Below are 21,495 nucleotides of genomic sequence, written 5' to 3' on the forward strand. Positions count from 1 at the left end.
CAGTATTTTTGATTTAAAAAAATAGCCTTGATAAACATTAGATGCACATTTAAAATCTTACTGATCCCAAACTTAAATATATAGTATATAGTATTTTAAAACTACTATGTGTGTGTGTGTGTTTTTAAACCTCTTGTGATAACGCTAAATATAAATTTGGCAGGTCTCCATTAGAGTGACACGACAGTTTCTTGATCTGCATTACACAAGCAAGAATACAGATAAACATGCTTTATCAACATTAGCACGCACATTTAAGATCTGGTTCGTGCTGAGTCACAATGAGCTCATCATATTCAGCCGTGGATACATTATAGTGACAAAAAAGACATTTACAACCATATCTGACTTTATAGGTACACTTTATCAGATCACATGACGTCCTGTGAGCTCACCTGCACTCTGGACCGCAGATAAAAGCCTTCAACGGCAATGCCAAAGCATGCACTCTGAGGGTGAAAGCAAACATGGCAACTCGCTGGGGAATCTGTGGAGCTGGAAACATCAGTCATGATTTCTGTGTGGCCCTCAAGACACTTTCTCATGAAGATCACCAGGTACTTTCTAAATCAATTTAACCCTATCTTAACTCAAATCTGATTTAATTATTAACTTTTCTGTCTCTGTCTGTTTCTGTGTGTGTCGCAGATCGTTGCAGTTGCAGCAAGAAGTCTGGAAAGTGCAAAGAAGTTTGCAAAAACTCACAAGATCCCGACTGCATACGGCAGCTACCAGGATCTGGTGAAGGATCCCAATATCGGTGAGTAAACAGACAGAGCTTGAGAGACAGAATTAAAGGAACAGGCACTCATAATGATTTACAAACGTCTCCCGTCAGATGTGGTGTACATCGGCATTCTCCACACACAACATCTGCAGGTGGGTCTGCTGTTCCTCAACTCTGGGAAGAACGTGCTTTGTGAGAAACCCTTCGCCATGAACCTGCGAGAGGTCAGAGAGCTCGTCTCCGCCGCCCGGGAGAACAACGTCTTCCTCATGGAGGTAAAAGAAAGATCTGATCTACTAATGTAGAAGGGACAAAGAACAAACAAGGCGCAAAAACTCTTTGGATTCTCTATGAAAGACATTTTGAGGTCCATGTATAACACACAAAGTAAATAGTGTCTAAACTGACATCCGTTTCCACTCTTAAAAATAAAGGTGGTTTAAAAGGTTCTTCACAGCGATGCCATAAGAGAACCATTTTTGGTTCCACAAAGAACCATTGAGTCAAACGTTCTTTAAAGAACCATCTCTTTCTCACCTTTTTATAATCTGAAGAACCTTCTTTCTCCAAAAAAAAAACTTTTGTGAAACAGAAAGGTTCTTCAGATGTTAAAGGTTCTTTATGGAACCGTTTAGACAAAAAGGTTCTTCTATGGCATCGTGAAGCACTTTTATTTTTAGGAGTGTGGGTGTTAATTTCCAGATACTTTAACAGCATCATTATTGTTATTTTACTTACAATGGAAGCAATCAAAATCAACGAAGAGCAATGATATTCAAAGGCTACACTGTCTTGTTTCCAGCCAAAATATCTAAAAATTCTTAAATCAAGAAGGATTTTCTAAACTAATAAAAAATATACTTGCTTTCAGAAAAAAACTACCCAAAATTAAGTGCGTATTTGCTTGAAACAAGCTAAATAATCTGCCGATGGGGTAAAAAAAAAAATCCTGTTTTCTGTTTGAAATAAGATTTTTTTGCTTACCCCATTGGCAGATTTAAAAAAAATATATATATATTTTGACTTTTTATTTTGAAAATAATTTTTACTCATCTAGATTCTAGAACATCCTTCTTGATTTAGGAATTTTTAGTTATTTTGGCTGGAAACGATAAATAATAAAAAATAATGGAAATAATGACAAACAATTAAAAAAAACTCTAATTTATGTGAAAGATGTAAAAAAACATTATGACACATGCCATTATAAATATAATTGTGTACAATATTGTGGTATATATATATATATATATATATATATATATATATATATATATATATATATATATATATATATATATATACTATGTACATCTCTCCCCACATTTTCATTAACTTAATGCATTTTACTTTTGTGGATTCTCATTATTCACATTCATAATTATCATTAAATTATTCTGAAAATAAAATCTTATAATTAAAATCTACATTAATCTACTGCACTACAAAAATGCATTACTACTATTATTTATAAATGCATTAATTTATTTTATTGATTAAGTTTTTCCAATAATTGCATTAAAGTAATGGAAATATAAGGGAAATGTGTTTACAACTTAACAATCGCTTTTTTGTAATGCAAAAATTGTTCTATTCATTTTAAATGTTATTTATTTTCACCAGTTTTTGTGATTCTATAACTTAGTTCTCTGATACAATTTATAAATATATTCAACTGACTGAAGTATATTTAGACAGTACAAAAGCAAAACATCTTTGCACCGTATTTGCCATGGATATAATACATATTAGTATAATGTGAATAAATAAGATGAATAAATAAACAAGCTTTCCATGGATGTGTGGTTTGTTAGGATAGGACAATATTTGGCTGAGAGACAGCTGTTTGAAAATCTGCAATATAAGTGTACGCAAAAATTTAAATATTGAGAAAATCGCCTTTAAAGTTGTCCAAATTATGTTCATAGCAATGCATTTTAAGTGTTACTAATCAAAAATTAACTTTTGATATATTTACAGTAGGACAAAATCTCATTTTCATTTTTTGGCCTAAAAGAAAAATCAATCATTTGGACCCATACAATGTATTTTTGGCTATAGCTACATAAAAACCTGTACGACTTAAGACTGGTTTTGTGCTCCAGGGTCACATATTACTATCTTAAAGTCAACACACTGTCAGCTTTTGCACATTTTTTTTGCTCCACACGAGTCCAAAAGAACAGAATGAAGAATCTCATGACAGCTGAAATGAAAGATGGCACCTGTGACTTTCTCTCTGATTTTCTGTCTCCGTCAGGCGGTGTGGTCCAGATGTTTCCCAGTGTACGCTGAGGTTGGCAGGCTGCTCTCAGAGAAAACTATCGGGGATGTGAAGATGGTGATGGTGTATTTTGGCCTGCCTCTGCTGGACCGCGAACGCACCACACAGAGAGAGCAGGGAGGAGGAGCGCTGATGGACATCGGCATCTACTGTCTGCAGTTCGCACTCATGGTTTTCAAAGGGGAACGGCCAGAATCCATCCATGCCACGGGAGTCCTGCTACCCTCAGGTAAAATAACCACCACATTAGCTACATCCTATTTTATCTGAGATGCTTCTAAGCTTGTGGAAGGCATTTTTTAGAAAGAATGTTCACAGATGAGTAAACATTAGGGTCAAAGACGAAAAAGGGTTTAAGCATAAAAACAATAAGTGTAATACTGCTTTAAGTTGTTGTTGTTTTTCCAAAAAAAAAAAATATTAAAAAGTTGTCTGTTTACTTTAATTGCATTTTTGTTTGTGTTTTTCTGAGCAAAAAAGAAATGTCATACATTTTTCCCTAAATTAACAGAAGTCACACACTAAAATGTCATTCGGTGTAACAATCTTGTCAAGCATATTGACAACAAAAATCAATTTAAGACATATTAAAAGACAAATTGCTAACCTCAAATACTAATTGTAGTTTTAAAATTAAAATTAACCACTATAGGTTTTGCCCATTTGTCAGTAATATTTTTTTACGCATTTAAATCACAATAAAATTGTATTCTTTTATATATTTCAATATGTAAGATGTCCTTATCAAAAGAAATTTACAAAAGTGATTTTTGTTTTGTCCATAGAAAGCACATTGAATGTAAGTTTAATGTAAGTAAGTGTCTACTTTTAAGGTTTCAAATAAGTTTTTGGAGAATAAAATGTCAAAATTTGGTTGAAATAATCTTACATTGTCATTCAGTGTATGATATTTATTTATTAGGGAAAAAATGTATGATATTTATTTTTTGCTCAATAAAACAAAAACAAAAATGCATTTAAATTAAACATAATTTTTATCTATATATATTTTTGGAAAAACAATAACAATTTAAAGCAGTATTACACTTATTGTTTTTATGCTTAAACCCATTTTCGTCTTTGACCCAAGTCAGAATAAGCATGTTGTTTGAAATTTTACATTAATATTGTGTTACACTGAATGACAATGTAACATTATTTCAACCAAATTTGAAACCTTTAAAATGGACACTTTACTTACATTTAATGTGCTTTCTATATACATACAATCACTTTTGGAAATTTCTTTTGATCTTAACGTCTTTGATTCTGAACAAACATTGCTCCAGTAGAGTTATCTGGTCTTTAATAACGTTCTCAGAACATTAACACAAAAAATGATTTACTGTATACATCATTCATGGAATGTTTTTCTGAAACATTTTAGTTTTTACTTTTTTAAATGTAACTACTTTCTACTTTCAGATGGTTCAGAGATGATTCAAAAGTAACTTATCCATCATATTTGCAAAATGTTCAAATGTAACCTTCCCTTTCTTATCATATATTTGTCCCTAATTTACAGAAGACACCCACTAACATGTCATTCAGTGTAACTATCTAATCAGGCATATTTACAACAAAAATCAATTTAAGACATATTAAAAGACAAATTACTTTCACCCCAAATACTAATTAGTTTTAAAATTAAAATTAACCACATTGTCAGTAAGATTTTTTTTTCTCATTTAAAACACAATAAAATTTAATATGCATCCCTTATTCTTTAATATATTTTAATATATGGGTCAAAGATGGTATGATGCCCACCTCAAAAGAAACTTTAAAAAGTTTTTTTTTTTTTGTCTTTAGAAAGCACATTCACTGCAAAAAACAAACAAACAAAAAATGCTTTTCTTACTTAGATTTCCAGCCAAAATATCTAATAATTCTTAAATCAAGACAGATTTTCTAGACAAGTAAAAATTATTGTCTTGTTTTCAGAAATAATAAATAAATAAATAAATACAATTAAGTGCGTTTTTGCTTGGGGTAAGAAAAATAATCTTGTTTTCTGTCTGACATGAGATTTCTTTTCTTACGCCATTGGCAGATTATTTTGCTTGATTTAAGCAAAACTCACTTAATTTTAACTTTTTCTGACAAAAAGACGATAATTTTTACTCTTCTAGAAAATCCTTCTTGATTTAAGAATTTTTAGATATTTTGACCGGAAACAAGACAAAAAATCTAAGTAAAAAAAGGTATTTTTGCAGTGTAGACATTTGCACTGAAAAACAAGACAAACAAACTGAGGAAGAAGATACATTAAATAAAAGTTCTGTCTATATTCGAGCAGGTATTCAAGCATTTTTTTGTTTTGTAAAATAAAGTAAAAAGTAAGTTGTGTATTAAAATTTAAAGCATTGCCAATGCAAAACATTTACATTTAGAGACCAAATTACACTGCCAAAAATGCTTTTCTTACATTTTTTGTCTTGTTTCCAGCCAAAATATCTACAAATTCTTAAATCAAGGAGGATTTTCTTGACAAATCAAAATTATTTTTTTAGTTTTCAGAAAAACAAGTCAAAATTAGGTGAATTTTTGCTTGAAACAAGCAAACTAATCTGCCAATGGGGTAAGAAAAATAATCTTGTTTTCTGTTTGGTTTACCCCATTGGCAGATTATTTAGCTTGTTCTAAGCAAAAACCCACCTTTTTTTTTTTTTTTTGCAAGCTACACTGCAAAAAAAAAAAAAAAAAAAAATTGTTTAGCCTCTGAATTAACAATATTTTTCTTACACGATTGGCAGATCATTTAATTTGTTTTAAGCAAAAACGAACAACATTTAGATTTTTTGAAATTGTGATTTTTTTCCCACAAAATTTTAAGTCAGTTTACCTGTCAAATAAATGCATCCTGATTTAAGAATTTTTATATACTATATAAACAGAAAACTTTTTTAAAAACAGAATTTATTTTAAATGCATTTAATTGTAGCCACTTAGTAAAGCTACACCGTAAAACTCACTTAATTTTGACTTGGTTTTTTTTTCTGAAAACAAGAAAATAATTTCTACTCATCTTGATTTAAGAACTTTTAGATATTTTGGCTGGAAACAAGAAAAAAAAGTAAGAAAAGCATTTTTTGCAGTGTATTCCTTACATTTTCTTTAGTTTGTCTTAAAAAGTCTTACATTTACCTTCATAAAACCTGCAGAAAACTTGTGTATCCTATAATGGGAATGTTAGAAGATTCTCAGTGCATGTGTTTGTAATCTGGGCTGTTCTATATTTTTTTGGATCTTCATTTAGGAGTTGACGAGTCGATGGTGGTGGTTCTGAAGTTCTCCGGGAACAGGATGGCCATATGCGCTTGCAACATCGCTTGTCATCTTTCAAACGACGGCACCATCTGTGGAACCAAAGGAATCATCAGAGTGAGTGACTGAATGAGAGCAGACACACACGGCACACTTACTTCATTTCACATCAGGACTGAACTGAAAAACACTCTTATCCTACATCTTTCATTCATTCATTTTCAATTCATCCGTTGATTCTGTTCTTGTTGATGCATTTCTAAAACAAACTAATTTTGCATTTAAATGCAGTTAATTGTTGGCACTTAGTAAAGCTACACTGCAAAAAAAACTTCCTTAGTATTTCTGTCTTGATTTCTAGTATAAATATCTATAGATTCTTAAATAAGGATGCATTTCCTTAAGTAAAATGACTTAAGTTATTATGTTTTGTTTTCTGAAAAAATATCAAAACTTTTGCATTTGAATTAATTTTTTTGTATTATTTATTATAATTATTTTACCTGTCCAGTAAATGCATCCTGATTCAAGAATTTTTAGATATTTATACTAGAAAAAAAAGACAAATATACTAAGAAAGAAAATTATTTTTTTTAAATTAGTAAATTAAATATAAGTATATAATACAAATTAATATATGCATATAAGTAATATACAATACAAAAACAAAACTACACGGCTGAATGTTATTTTATTTTTTATTTATTTTTTCATTTTTCATTTTAATTGTAGTTAAAGTATTTAAAGAAAATGTGTATTTTTGACTTTTTATTATTTTATTATTGCTATATTTTTGTTGTTATTGATTTAATTTAATAGAAATTTGAATTAGCTTTCATTTTTGTATTTTCAGTATTCTTTTTTATTGTTGCTGTAATTTTGCATTTAAATACATTTAATTGTTGCCACTTAGTAAAACTAAGCAAATAAATGCATCCTGATTTAAGAATGTTTAGATACTAGTATAAACAGAAAACTTTTTTAAAAACAGAATTTATTTTAAATGCATTTAATTGTTGCCACTTAGTAAAGCTACACTGCAAAAAAAAAAGAAAAAAAAAAAGAAAAAAATAGTTTAGCCTCTGAATTAACAATATTTTTCTTACACTATTGGCAGATCATTTAATTTGTTTTAAGCAAAAACGAACAGCATTTAGATTTTTTGAAATTGTGATTTTTTTTTTCATAAAATTTTAAGTCATTTTACTTGTCAAATAAATGCATCCTGATTTAAGAATTTTTAGATACTAGTATAAACAGAAAACTTTTTTTTTTTTTTTTTTTTTTTTTAGAAAAACAACAATTTATTTTATTTAAAAAAATATTTAGAATGTTTTTTTAAATTAATTCTACACATTTCTGGTACAAATTTGTGGTCTTGTTTCATTAATAGATTTTTCTTCTCCCTTATTCTTTATTTACTTTTAGGTTTTATATAATTATACATGGGTCAAAGATGAGAAAGGGTTTAAGCATAAAAACAATAAGTGTAATACTGCTTTAAATTGTTGTTTTTCAAAAAAAATATATTAAAAACTTTTCAGTAATTTAATTTAATTGCATTTTTGTTTTTGTTTTTCTAAGCAAAAAATAAATATCATATATTTTCCCGTAATTTACAAAAGACACCCACTAAAATGTCATTTGGTGTAACAATCTTGTCAGGCATATTTACAACAAAAATCAATTTATGACATACTAAAATATGAAATACTTTCATCCCAAATACTGATTAGTCATAATTCTACATTTTATAAATGTGCCACTATCCTAGTAAGCAAAAAAAAAAAAAATGAAAAAAATAATATGCTCCATTATTCCTTTATATATTTTAACACGTACAAGTTAAAATAAGCATGTAGTTTACATTTTACTTAAATATTGTGTTGCACTGAATGACAATCTAACATTATTTCGACCAAATTTTGACCTTTTATTCTCAGAAAACGTATTTGAAACCTTAAAAGACACTTTACTTACATGTGCTTTCTATGACCATTATTTTGATGTGGACGTTAAAATATTTTGTGAGTAAAAGACAATCACTAACCTTGTCATAAAAATGAACCAAAATGGTGCAGTAAATGCAATTCATAAAAGTTAATGTCAATTGCATTGCTGAAAATGTGCTATGGTTAAATAAAATTTGGTGCATTTTTTCTCATTAATGTTTATATTGCTAAATAAACTAAGTGTAATGTCATTTTCAACAGAATAATGCTGTTTTCATCAGTCCTCTGCTTTGTGCAATAGGTTCCGCATCCCATGCATTGTCCAACCATTCTGGAGTTGAACGGGAACAAGACGGAGTTTCCTCTTCCTGAACCCGGTCTGCCTCTGAACTTCCATAACAGCACCGGACTGAGATACGAAGCGGAGGAAGTGAGGCGCTGCCTGCTGAATGGTGACACACCGTTAAACTGTTAAAGAGCATTAGTGGATGTAGTTCTGCATCAGGATGATGTTCATGTTTATGTTGATTTGTCCTGCAGGACTGAAGGAGAGCATCAAGATGCCACTCTCAGACTCAGAGCTGCTCATTGAGATCATGGATGAGGCCCGGAGGCAGGTGGGCGTGGTTTTTGAGCAGGACAGCCAATGACTGGCCTCCGTTCCTTGACTGACCTGATTGGTTGGTGCGACTCCACACAAGAAAACAATCATGCTTGAACATTTGTGTAATGAAAAGTTGTGTGTGCACAATAAAAGTGACATAAACACAGTGGAATCTGTTTGTCAATTCACTATGATAGTCAAAAGAGTGATGCTGACTGATTAATGATCAGCGTTGGGGGTAATGCATTAAAAGTAGCACAAGTTGAGAAAAATAGTTAGAATTATTAGATTTTAAAAAATAATAATTAGCTTTTTAATTTATTTATTGTTCCTTGCCAAAAAAACAAATCTGACATGTAAACTTGGAATTCTGAGAAAAAAAGAAGAGAAAGAATTGTGAGATAAATAAAAAAATCACAATTACCTTTTTTTATTTTTTTTTTATTCAACGACAAAAAATAAAAAAAAATGAATCTGGGATATAAACTTGGAATTCTGAGAAAAAAAAGTTTGAATTGTGAGATAAAAAAAAATCACCAAAAATTCCTTTCTTTATTTATTTTTTATTCCATTATACAAAAAAAAAAAAAAAAAAAAAAAAAAAAAACTGAATCTGAGATGTAAACTTAGAATTCTGAGAAAAATTGTTAGAATTATTAGATTAAAAAAAATAATAATTAGCTTTTTAATTTATTTATTGTTCCTGGCCAAAAAACAAATCTGACATGTAAACTTGGAATTCTGAGAAAAAGAAGAAGAGAAAGAATTGTGAGATAATTAAAAAAAATCACAATTACCTTTTTTATTTATTTTTTATTCAATGACAAAAAAAAAAAAAAAACTGAATCTGAGATGTAAACTTGGAATTCTGAGAAAAATAGTTAGAACTATTAGATTAAAAAAATAATTAGCTTTTTAATTTATTTATTGTTCCTTGCCAAAAAACAAATCTGACATGTAAACTTGGAATTCTGAGGAAAAAAAAGAAGAGAAAGAATTGTGAGATAAATAAAAAAATCATAATTACCTTTTTTATTTATTTTTTATTCAATGACAAAAAAAAAAACTGAATCTGAGATGTAAACTTGGAATTCTGAGAAAAAAAATGTTGAATTGTGAGATTAAAAAAAATCACCAAAATTTCCCTTCTTTATTTATTTTTTTATTCCATTATACAAAAAAACTGAATCTGAGATGTAAACTTGGAATTCTGAGAAAAATAGTTAGAATTATTAGATTAAAAAAAATTACCTTTTTAATTTATTTATTGTTCCTTGCCAAAAAACAAATCTGACATGTAAACTTGGAATTCTGAGAAAAAAAAGAATAGAAAGAATTGTGAGATAAATAAAAAAAAATCACAATTACCTTTTTTATTTATATTTTATTCAATGACAAAAAAAAAAAATGAATCTGAGATGTAAACTTGGAATTCTGAGAAAAAAAGTTTGAATTGTGAGATTAAAAAAATCACCAAAAATTCCCTTCTTTATTTATTTTTTATTCCGTTATAAAAAAAAAACTGAATCTGAGATGTAAACTTGGAATTCTGAGAAAAAAATGTTAGAATTATGAGCTTTGAAAAAATCACCAAAAATTACTTTGTATTTATTTTTTATTTCATAATAAGAAAAAACTGAATCTGAGATGTAAACTTGGAATTATGAGGTGAAAAAATGTTCAAATTGTGAGATTAAAAAAAAAAATCACAATTACCTTTTCAATTAAATTTTTATACCATGACAAAAATCAAATACCATGACATCCAACTAAAATATGCAGGCAGTACATAATATATTGTGCAGAGATGCAGTAGACCAGTGTTTGTCACCATCTGCTGGTTCTTCCAGTCTCTCACAAACATACAGACAGACGCCATCATGCAGATCAGATGGGGAATCTGCAGCGCTGGGAAAATCAGTCATGACTTTACAGTGGCACTGAGGACTCTTCCAGCAGAAAACCACCAGGTAAAGAACCGAAACACACACCTGCTGACATTACAACACCTCCGGAAACTTCATTTTACTGTCAAACTATGATATTAACACACATGTGCACTGAATGAACGCGATAACACAGTTAATCCTGGTGATACACATCGCAGACACACACCTCAATCTCATGCATAAGACACTTTAACATGCATTTCATAACTTTTACATGATCTGCTGAATGTAAACAAAGCGCACAGTTGAATTAGGAAGTTTTACTGTGTAGCGGGGAAACAGCGACACCAGTGTGATCTGGCCAACATCGGTACTGCACTGTGCTTACGGAAAGAAAACAAAACTCGCTGTTACATATACAATAGCATTTTATTACTTATAGAATAAATACATTTGTATTAAAACTAAAATCTGGTATTATTAATATTTAAAGAATGATACAATGATATTTCCTGGCTAAATGACAGGTGGTGGCTGTGGCAGCACGTGACCTGAAGCATGCGCTGGAGTTTGCGCAGAAGCACAGCATCCCGAGGGCGTATGGCAGCTATGAAGAGCTGGCTAAAGATCCAGAGATCGGTGAGAGACTGAAACAAAACAACATCATCACGTGTGCATTATTTAAACCCCCTCCATCTGTTCTCCTGTTAACTCTAGTCAACAGAATCTCAATGATTGGGACAAGATAATAATAAGAATTCATCATCATTTCTTAAAGAATCGCTAAAGTAAATTAAGAACCTGTTTTATTAACTAGGTGGAAGTCCATTGAAATGAATAAAAAAGTAACTGCAACTCTTTATCTGTCATTTCCAACTTAAAAAAAAAAAAAAAGTCAGAATTGTGAGATTTAAAAAAAAAATCACATTACCTTTTTATTTTATATTCCATGGCCAAAATAAATAAATATATAAATAACCTCAGTCTGAGATGTAAATTTGGAATTCTGAAAAAAAGGGCTAAAATTGTGAGATTTAAAAAAAAAATATCACAATTACCTTTTTTAATTATTTTTTTATTCCATGGCAAAAAAAAAAAAAAAAAAAAAAATCTGAGATGTAAACTTGGAAATTTGAAACAAAAAAGTTAGAACTGTGAGATAAAAAAAAAATCACAATTACCTTTTTAAATTATTATTTATTCCATGACAAAAAAATAAAAACCCAACAACAACAACAAAACTGAATCTGAGATGTAGATGTAAACTTGGAAATCTGAGACAAAAAAAGTTAGAATTGTGAGTTAAAAAAAAAATCACAATTATCTTTTTAAATTATTAAATTATTATTTATTCCATGACAAAAAAAACTAAATCTAAGATGTAGATGTAAACTTGGAATTAGAATTGTGAGATAAAATCACAATTACCTTTTTTATTTATTTTTTATTCCATGACAAAAAAAACTGAATCTGAGATGTAAACTTGGAATTCTGAGGAAAAAGGGTAAAATTGAGAGATAAAAAAAATCACAATTACCTTTTTAAATTATTATTTATTCCATGACAAAAAACAAACAAACAAATAAAACAAACAAAAACTGAATCTGAGATGTAGATGTAAACTTGGAATTCTGAGAAAAAAGTTAGGATTGTGAGATTAAAAAATAAAAATAAAAAAATACCTTTTTTATTTATTTTTTGTTCCATAGCAAAAAAAAACCTGAATCTGAGATGTAAACTTGGAAAAAAGGTTAAAATTGTGAGAGAAAAAAAATCACAATTACCTTTTTAATTATTATTTATTCCATGACAAAAAAAAAATTATAAAACAAACAAAAACTGAATCTGAGATGTAGATGTAAACTTGGAATTCTGAGGGGAAAAAAAGTTTAAATTGTGAGATTAAAAAATTCTCAATTACTTTTTAATTTATTTTTTATTTCATGGCAAAAAAAAATTGAATCTGAGATCTAAACTTGCAATTTTGAAAATAAAAGTCAGAATTGTGAATTTAAAAAAATCACAATAAATATTTGTAAGCTGCCATATCAATTCCAACAGGTTTTATTTAATTTATTTGATTTATTTGAGATATCTAGATATCTTTTTTTACTGTTTATAATGTGTTACTAATGCAAAATGGAATCAGCAGTAGTTTAAGGAGTTTTATATGTTTTTTCTTTATATTTTCTTTTATTTAAATTCATTTTCATATCCTACAGCAACATTTAACATGCAACGATGTAAAGAGGAATTGCAACTTTGTATCTCAGAATTGTATCTTGCAGTTCTGACCTTGCTGTTCATTCTGTGATAAAATGTTGCAATTTTCCTTTTTCACTGAGTGACTGTACTACAAAAATATTACTTGCAGAATATGAGGAAAATCATTAAATAAAGAGTAAAATAAATAAATCCAGTAGATTGATGCTGGAATCTGATGTTGGCTGATTGTGATGGGATTGTTGTGGATGTGTTTTAGACGTGGTGTACGTGGGCACCATCCACCCTCATCATCTGGCGGTGGGCAATCTCTTCATGAACGCTAAGAAGAACATCCTGTGTGAGAAACCACTGGCCATGAACCTGAAGGAGGTCCAGCAACTGATCGCCACAGCCAAGAAGAACGACGTCTTCCTCATGGAGGTCAGCAGACGCTCATCTTTAAATTACAGTCTTGCATGACTTTTTTTCAAAATAGAAATAAGTCTTTCCTATCACTTTGTATCAATATAACATAACCTTGCTGAATAAAAGTATTCATTTCTTTCAAAAAAAGAGAGAAAAAGAAACACACTGAGTGTATAATGTTACAAAAGATTTCTGTTTTGAATAAATGCTATTCTTTTGAACCTTCTGTTCATCAAAGAATCCTGAAAAATAAAATGTACCACAGTTTAAACACAAAAACAAGCAGCACAACCGTTTTCAGCATTGATAACAATCAGAAGTGTTTCTTAAACACCAAATCAGCATATTAGAATGATTTCTGTAGGATCATGTGACACTGAAGACTGGAGTAATGATGCTGAAAATTCAGTTTGATTAAAGAAATAAATTACATTTTAACAGGTATTCACATAGAAAACAGCTATTTGAAATTATAATAATATTTCTAATTTTTACTGTATATTTGATAAAACCAATGCCGCAAATCAGCACATTAGAATGATTTCTGAAGACTGAAATGATGCTGAAAATTCAGCTTTGATCACAGAAATAAATTACATTTGAACAGATATTCACAAAGAAAAGATATATTTTAGATTGTAATAATATTTCACAATTTTACTGTTTTTACCATTTTTTTAAATCAAATAAATACAGCCCTGATGAGCTGAATGGATGTCTTTCAAAATCATTAAAAATTCTTACTGATCTTCTGAATCATATGTATAACATTTTAACTGGTTTAAAAATAATTTAATATTTTTTTAATGCATTTGTGTACATTTTATTCAATTTTATTTCAGTTATTTTAGTACAAGTTAAAACACCACAAAAAAGGCTTATCTTAATTTGTCTTGTTTTTAGTCAAAATATTTAAAAGAATTCTAAATTAGGATGTATTTACTAGATAAGCAAAAGGACATAAGATATTTAGTCTTATATTTAAGTGCAAAATCCCCCCCCCCCCCCTGGAAACAAGACTAAATATCTCATGCTTATCTACTAAATGCTTCTTAATTTAAGATTTTTTTGATATTTTGACTGGAAACAAGACAAAAATAATAAATAAGGTACGTTTTTTTTTTTGCAGTGAACTAAATGAAAATGCAAAAAGTAGCTTTGGCCTTCTCCGCAGGCCGTCTGGACACGTTTCTTCCCAGTCTCGGTGGAGATCAATCGGCTGCTGTCCCGGGGCGAGGTGGGCGAGGTGAAGGTGGTGCGTGCGGATTTCGGCGTTCCTCTCACGCATGTGGTGCGCGCCGTACAGAAGGAGCTGGGAGGAGGAGCGCTGCTCGACATCGGCATCTACTGCGTTCAGTTTGTGCTCATGGTGTTCAACGGAGAGAAACCAGAGAGCATACAAGCAACCGGAGTCTGTCTGGACACTGGTACTCAACCAACACACATACAGACAACAGAACATCACAGATATTAAGCACAGACTGTTTGTACACAACTTTTATACTTTTATACACAAAATGCAGCTCAGTGCGCTTTAAGGCATTAAAAATCATTTCAAAATTAAAAAAAAAGAAATATAATAATTAAAAAATGAATACACACTGACTAAAGGGACGATGGCATTTTAGTGCCACGTTAAAAATTAGACTTTGTTGTAATATTTCGACTTTATTCTCAAAACATTTCGACTTTATTCTCGTAATATTTCAGCTTTATTCTCAAAATACTTCGACTTTATTCTCAAAATATTTAGACTTTATTCTCAAAAAAATTTAGACTTTATTCTCGGAATATTTCAGCTTTATTCTCAAAATACATCGACTTTATTCTCAAAATATTTAGACTTTATTCTCAAAAAAATTTCGACTTTATTCTCGTAATATTTCAGCTTTATTCTCAAAATACTTCGACTTTATTCTCAAAATATTTAGACTTTATTCTCAAAAAAATTTAGATTTTATACTCATAGTATTTCAGCTTTATTCTCTTAATATTTCAGCTTTATTCTCAAAACATTTTGACTTTTTTCTCAAAACATTTCGACTTAATTCTCAAAAAAAATTTGACTTTATTCTCATAGTATTTCAGCTTTATTCTCTTAATATTTTGCTTTATTCTTGAAAACATTTTTACTTTATTCTCATAATATTTCAGCTTTATTCTCTTAATATTTTGTCTTTATTCTTGAAAACATTTTTACTTTATTCTCATAATATTTCAGCTTTATTCACATAATATTTTGACTTTATTCTCAAAACATTTTGACTTTATTCTCAGAAGATTTCGACTTTATTCTTGAAAACATTTTGACTTTATTCTCATAATATTTTGACTTTATTCTCATAATATTTTGACTTTATTCTCAAAACATTTCGACTTTATTCTCATAATATTTTGACTTTATTCTCAAAACATTTCGACTTTATTCTCATAATATTTTTACTTTATTCTCAAAACATTTAGACTTTATTCTCTTAATATTTTGTCTTTATTCTTGAAAACATTTTGACTTTATTTTCGTACTATTTCAGCTTTATTCTCAAAAATTTCGACTTTATTCTCAAAAATTTCGACTTTATTCTCATAATATTTCGACTTTATTCTCAAAACATTTAGACTTTATTCTCAATTTTTTTTTACTTTATTCTCGTAGTATTTCAGCTTTATTCTCTTAATATTTTGTCTTTATTCTTGAAAACATTTTGACTTTATTCTCGTAATATTTCAGCTTTATTCTCAAAATATTTAGACTTTATTCTCAAAAATTTCGACTTTATTCTCATAGTATTTCAGGTTTATTCTCATAATATTTAAACTTTATTCTCGTTTCATTTTTACTTTATTCCCATAATATTTCAACTTTATTCCTGTTAAATTTTGACTTTATTCTCATAATATTTCAACTTTATTGTTGTTACATTTTGACTTTGTTCTCTGAATATTATGACTTCAATCTCGTAATCTTAGATTTGTGGTACTAAAGAGACTTAAAATCCATTCATTTTAATATTTTTACATTTTTAAATCGTCTTTATTTGTCAGTGACAGAGGTTTGTTTCAATGTAATATTGACAGGTGTAGATGAAGCGATGATCGTCACGCTGAAGTTCTCTGGACACCGATTGGCCGTCTGTACCTGCACAATCACCGCTCAACTTCCAAACGAAGCCTTAATCGCAGGAACGAAAGGCACCATTAAGGTCTGTTGAATCTAAATCACGTGTTTCGTCTGCGTCTGCCTCTGATGTGTTTGTTAAACAGGGTTAAAGCACTAAAAGCTGTGCAGAAGATACTTTCCATTCCAGCTTACATACAACTCCACTCCTCTGTTTGAATTCTCAACCCATGCAATGTAAACATTTGGTGATATATTACTGGAACTGCTGACTAATACAGCTTTTAAAGTTAAATGATTGCCATACTGCTCAAACTCAATTACATTCACCCAAACAACTCACAATGATTATTCAGATTATTTACATTTGCATCCATTTTTCTGGCAGATGCTTTTATTCAACATTACTGCCTTGTATCTGATCCAGGCCTGCAGGACACATCACTTTTTATTAAAACTAGTTATATATCTTTTCATTTGTATATCTGTCACATAATTTTCACAATTAAAATTTGTCTCAATGTGTTTCCCTGGTCAGAATAACGAGATTTAAAGTGGTTAAAAATAACGAAAATAAATAGAATAAGAAAAAAATGAATAAAGCAAATAAAGAATTAAAACAATGTTTTAAAAAGAATAATTTGACAAGAAAATTAAGGATTTTGTTTTGCAATGATTAAAGAGACTAATATATTTGATGTTAGTATTTTTATTTAATATGTTCATTTAATATGTAAAAAATTTCAATATCAATTCTAAAAATGAACTTCAAAAAAGCCTATAGCAACTTTAAACTTGCTTTTTATATAGCCACTTTTATACATAAAATGCGTCTCAATGTGCTTCACAGGTCAGAATTACAGCATTTAAAGCATTTTAAGAATTATTAAAAAAAAATGAAATTCATTTGACAAGGAAGTGATGGAAGAAAGTAACAAAATAATTTAATACAACGACTAATAAGACTTTTTTAATACATTAATTCTAATAAGCAAATGTATTTAATGTTAAAAACATTTTATTTAATAATGTGATGCTGTTTTATGTCTGACGATTGTGTTCGATTACATGTGGAAGCATCTTTTTTTGGAAATTCTGTACAGAAGATGTGCAATAGCGACCCTAGTTGTGTAGCAATGAAGACACAGATTCTCAGAGCACAAGAACAGCTTAAGTAAACGTCAAGTACACTTAAATGTCTATTTAAGCATATTTCTGAGAAGCACATTTCTGAAAACTTTGCAAAAAGGAGACTGAAATAATACTTTCCTATTTTTAAGTTTAAAAGAAGTATACTAATACCACACTTGAAAGGGTTATCAGTCAAACTACAGGAGTTTTAACCTTGTTTTAAAGGTCACTCATAAAGGTTTGGGGTTGTCTTTGTTGATCAGGTTCCGGCTCATATGTGGTGCCCGACGTCTCTGATGGTGAACGGTGTGGAAAGCCATTATCCGGTGCCGGAACCGGCTCTCCCGCTCAACTTCATCAACAGCACCGGCATGAGTTACGAGGCTGAGGAGGTCCGACGCTGCCTGCTTAACGGTACAGAACTATACAATCATCATTTCATCATTACATTCTGAAAAACACATTGTTATCAGGACCAATGAGCACCTTATGCTTATTTCTTACTAATTTTAGTCTGCTGATTTCAAAAATAGTGTCTTTTTTGCTGGACCACATCACACTTTTTCATCAAATTTGATGCATTTTGTAGCATTTTTGCTTTTAACTGTTATTTTTAAGCTGAAATCAACTTGAATTATCCTTTAATCAGAAGAAAAACACCACAGACGCATGATTCCTGTCTGAATCTCAAATTCAGAATCAACTATTTGATTCATTCTCAGCAAATGTTTTACATGCGTGACATTATTTTATGCCCAATCCTTCTTATTTTTTTATATATTTTTTATCATTAAAACTAAAACTTTTTTATTGATTGACAATTGCATTAAAGTACATTAAAGCTGATACACAAATTTGACCCTGGACCACAAAACCAGTCATAAGGGTCATTTTCTTATAAGTAAGCTTTTTATTGATGTATGGTTTGCTAGAATAGGACAATATTTGGCTGAGATACAGTACAACTATTTGAAAAATCTGCAAAAAAACTAAATATTGAGAAAATCGCCTTTAAAGTTGTCCAAATGAAGTTCTTAGCAATGCATATTACTAATCAAAAATGATGTTTTAATATATTTATGGAAGGAAATGTACTAAATGTCTTCATGGAACATGATCTTTACTTCATATCATAATGATTTTTGACATAAAAGAACATTTTGACCCATACCCCTATGTTTGGCTAGTGCTGCTTAAGACATTTATCATTTGAAAATCATTTTTAGTGATATTTTTTAAACTCACCATTGTCTTTTTTTTTTTTTTTGTCAAGAATTGCACAACATAAACTTTTTTCATGCAATTATTTTTTTCCCATTTTTATCTCACAATTCTGAAGTTTGCATCTTGTAATTCTGTTTTTGTTTTGCCATGAAATAAAAAATAAAAAATGATTTTTTTTTCTTAAAATTCTGATTTGTTCTCAATTGCAAGTTTATATATTACTTTTATATTTTCAGAATTGTGCAATTTTGCCCTCATCTCTTATAATTTTATCTATAATAATTTTCAATCAATTTTTTCATCCCATGGCTAAACAAGTTTCATATACACTGCTGCTCAAAAGTTTGTGATCAGTAAGGTTTTGAATGTATTTTAAATACACTTTTTCTGCTCATCAAGGCTGTGTTTATTAGATCAAAAATACAGAAAAAAATGTAATATTACGAAATAGTATTATGATGGAAAATAACCTTCTTCTGTTTAAATATACATTAAAAATGTAATTTATTTCTGTGATGCAAAGCTGAATTTTCAGCATCATTACTCCAGTCTTCAGTGTCACATGATCCTTCAGAAATCATTCTAATATTCAGTTTTAATATTTTCAGTTTCTATTTCTTTTTTCAGGATTCCTTTTTGAATACAAAGTAAAAAAAACAGCATTTATTTAAAGTATAAATCTTTATTTATAAATCTAAATTTAACAATATACACTACTGTTTAAAAGTTTGGGGTTAGAAAATTATTATTTTTTCTTTTCTTTTTGAAAGTAATTATTGCTTAAATTCACCAAAGATGTGATAAAAGTGATAGCAAAGAGTTATAATGTAATTTATATTTGGAATAAATGCTGTTCTTTTTCACTTTTTATTTAGCAAAGAATTCCAAAAAAATATTTGGTAGCGCAACTGTTTCCAACACTGATAATAAAAGTAATAAATCAGTATATTAGAATGATTTCTGAAGGATCATGTGACACTGAAGCCTGAAGTAACAGCTGATGAAAATTCAGCTTTGCATCACAGAAATAAATTATAATTTAAAGTTTATTAAAATAAAAAACATTATTTTGAATAGTAATAACATTTTGCAATATTACAGTTTTTTTCTGTATTTTTGATCAAATAAATGCGGCCTTGATGAGCAGAAGAACCATCCTAAAAAAAACATTGCAAATCTTACTGATCCCAAACGTGTATATTAGGCCGTTTTTGGTGCATGTGTGTGTTATTTAAGCATTAACCACAAGATGGCACTTTTGTGAGATGATCAGCATGACCTTCCTGTGATCCGGTCTCTGGTGGTTTCTGTGGTGCAGGTCTGAAGGAGAGCTCACGCATGTCTCACGCAGACTCCACTCTGCTGGCTGAGATCATGGATGAAGCCCGACGGCAGGTGGGCGTGGTCTACAGCCAGGACAGCCAATGAGCTTTCAGCTGCCATCGCTGCTCATATCATCACCTTTAGTCAGTAAAGGTTTCTGGTGCTCATATTATATTGATTAACACAAAATAAAGTCAGTGTTTTATTCTGTTGACATCGTCAGTGTCTTTCTGTTTTCACTAAACACTTCTGCATATGGTATTTGATCATTCAGTCCCATTTCTTCATAATAATCCACCTGCTGCTTAAGCAAAAACAGTTTTTTCATGCACCTGTCAAGTTTGAGATTTTGAGCTTTTTTTGTATTTCATCAAGTGTTTTTTCAGACTGGTGGAAAGAAAACACTCAAAAGACACAGTTAGGTGTTTCTTTTTCAAGTTTAAATCTCGCAATTGTAAGTTTATGGAATATACATAAAAAGTCAGAATTGCGAGTTTGTATCATGCAATATTAAGAAGAATTAAGTCAGAATTGTGAGTTAAGTCACAATAACCTTTTTTCTTATCTTTTCTTTTTAATTAAGGGGAGACACTGCAGGCAAAAAACTTTTTTCATGCACCTGTCAAGTTTGAGATTTTGGGCTTTTTGGTTTTTCATTTCAACGTTTCTTTTCTGTTGCTTATAAACTTGCAATTCTGACTTTTTGTACCTCACTTTTTCTCAAATTTGTGAGATATATATCTTGCAATTGTGAGTTAGAAAGTACAGTTCTGAGGAGAAAAAAAAGTGATTTTTATATCTCACAATTCTGACTTTATTTCTCAGAATTGTAAGTTTATATCTTACAATTCTGAGAAATAAACAATATCATATCTTTTTTTTTAACATTAAGAAGAATTAAGTCAGAATTGTGAGATAAGTCACAATAATCTTTTTTTATTTTCTTTTTAATTACGGGAAGATACTGCTGACAAAAAAAAAAAAAAAACAGTTTTTTAATGCACCTATCAAATTTGAGATTTTGGGCTTTTTGGTGTTTCATAAAGTTTTTTTCCAGACGAGTGGAAAGAAAACACTCAAAAGACACTGTTAAGTGTTTCTTTTATAGCACTATATCTATTTGTGTCAATAGATTTCAATTAACAGAATTTTTTTCTCCTATGAAGCCATAAATCTCCACTTCAGTAGCGCTTACACACACCAAACTTTACATTTTTTATTCCTGTCTATATCCTGAAGGTTTTTACAGAGGGATTTGTTCAGATATGATTTGCTTGATTTTATACATTTTAGTCCCCCAAAATGGTAATAAATAAATAAATAGTGTTTCCTGTCTGTTCTAAGTTTT

General features: G+C 29.6%; 2 protein-coding genes across 2 annotated transcripts; both read left to right on the forward strand.

The window, feature by feature from the left end:
* Window positions 1-422: 422 nt before the first annotated feature.
* LOC141345863 (trans-1,2-dihydrobenzene-1,2-diol dehydrogenase-like) lies at window positions 423-8,895 on the forward strand. Its single transcript, XM_073850784.1, has 7 exons — window positions 423-557; window positions 649-760; window positions 839-1,002; window positions 2,988-3,240; window positions 6,271-6,395; window positions 8,532-8,682; window positions 8,771-8,895. Exons 1-7 carry the CDS (start codon window positions 468-470, stop codon window positions 8,878-8,880), a joined length of 1,005 nt encoding a protein of 334 aa, XP_073706885.1. The 5' UTR covers window positions 423-467; the 3' UTR covers window positions 8,881-8,895.
* Window positions 8,896-10,679: 1,784 nt separating this feature from the next.
* Window positions 10,680-20,252, forward strand: LOC141345923 (trans-1,2-dihydrobenzene-1,2-diol dehydrogenase-like). The gene is made up of 7 exons (XM_073850846.1): window positions 10,680-10,804; window positions 11,251-11,362; window positions 13,206-13,369; window positions 14,529-14,781; window positions 16,430-16,554; window positions 17,864-18,014; window positions 20,143-20,252. The coding sequence occupies exons 1-7, from the start codon at window positions 10,715-10,717 to the stop codon at window positions 20,250-20,252; spliced, it is 1,005 nt and encodes a 334-aa protein (XP_073706947.1). The 5' UTR covers window positions 10,680-10,714.
* The last annotated feature ends 1,243 nt before the right edge of the window (window positions 20,253-21,495 follow it).

This window comes from Garra rufa, chromosome 11, assembly GCF_049309525.1.
Source record: "Garra rufa chromosome 11, GarRuf1.0, whole genome shotgun sequence".
Lineage (NCBI taxonomy): Eukaryota > Metazoa > Chordata > Actinopteri > Cypriniformes > Cyprinidae > Garra > Garra rufa.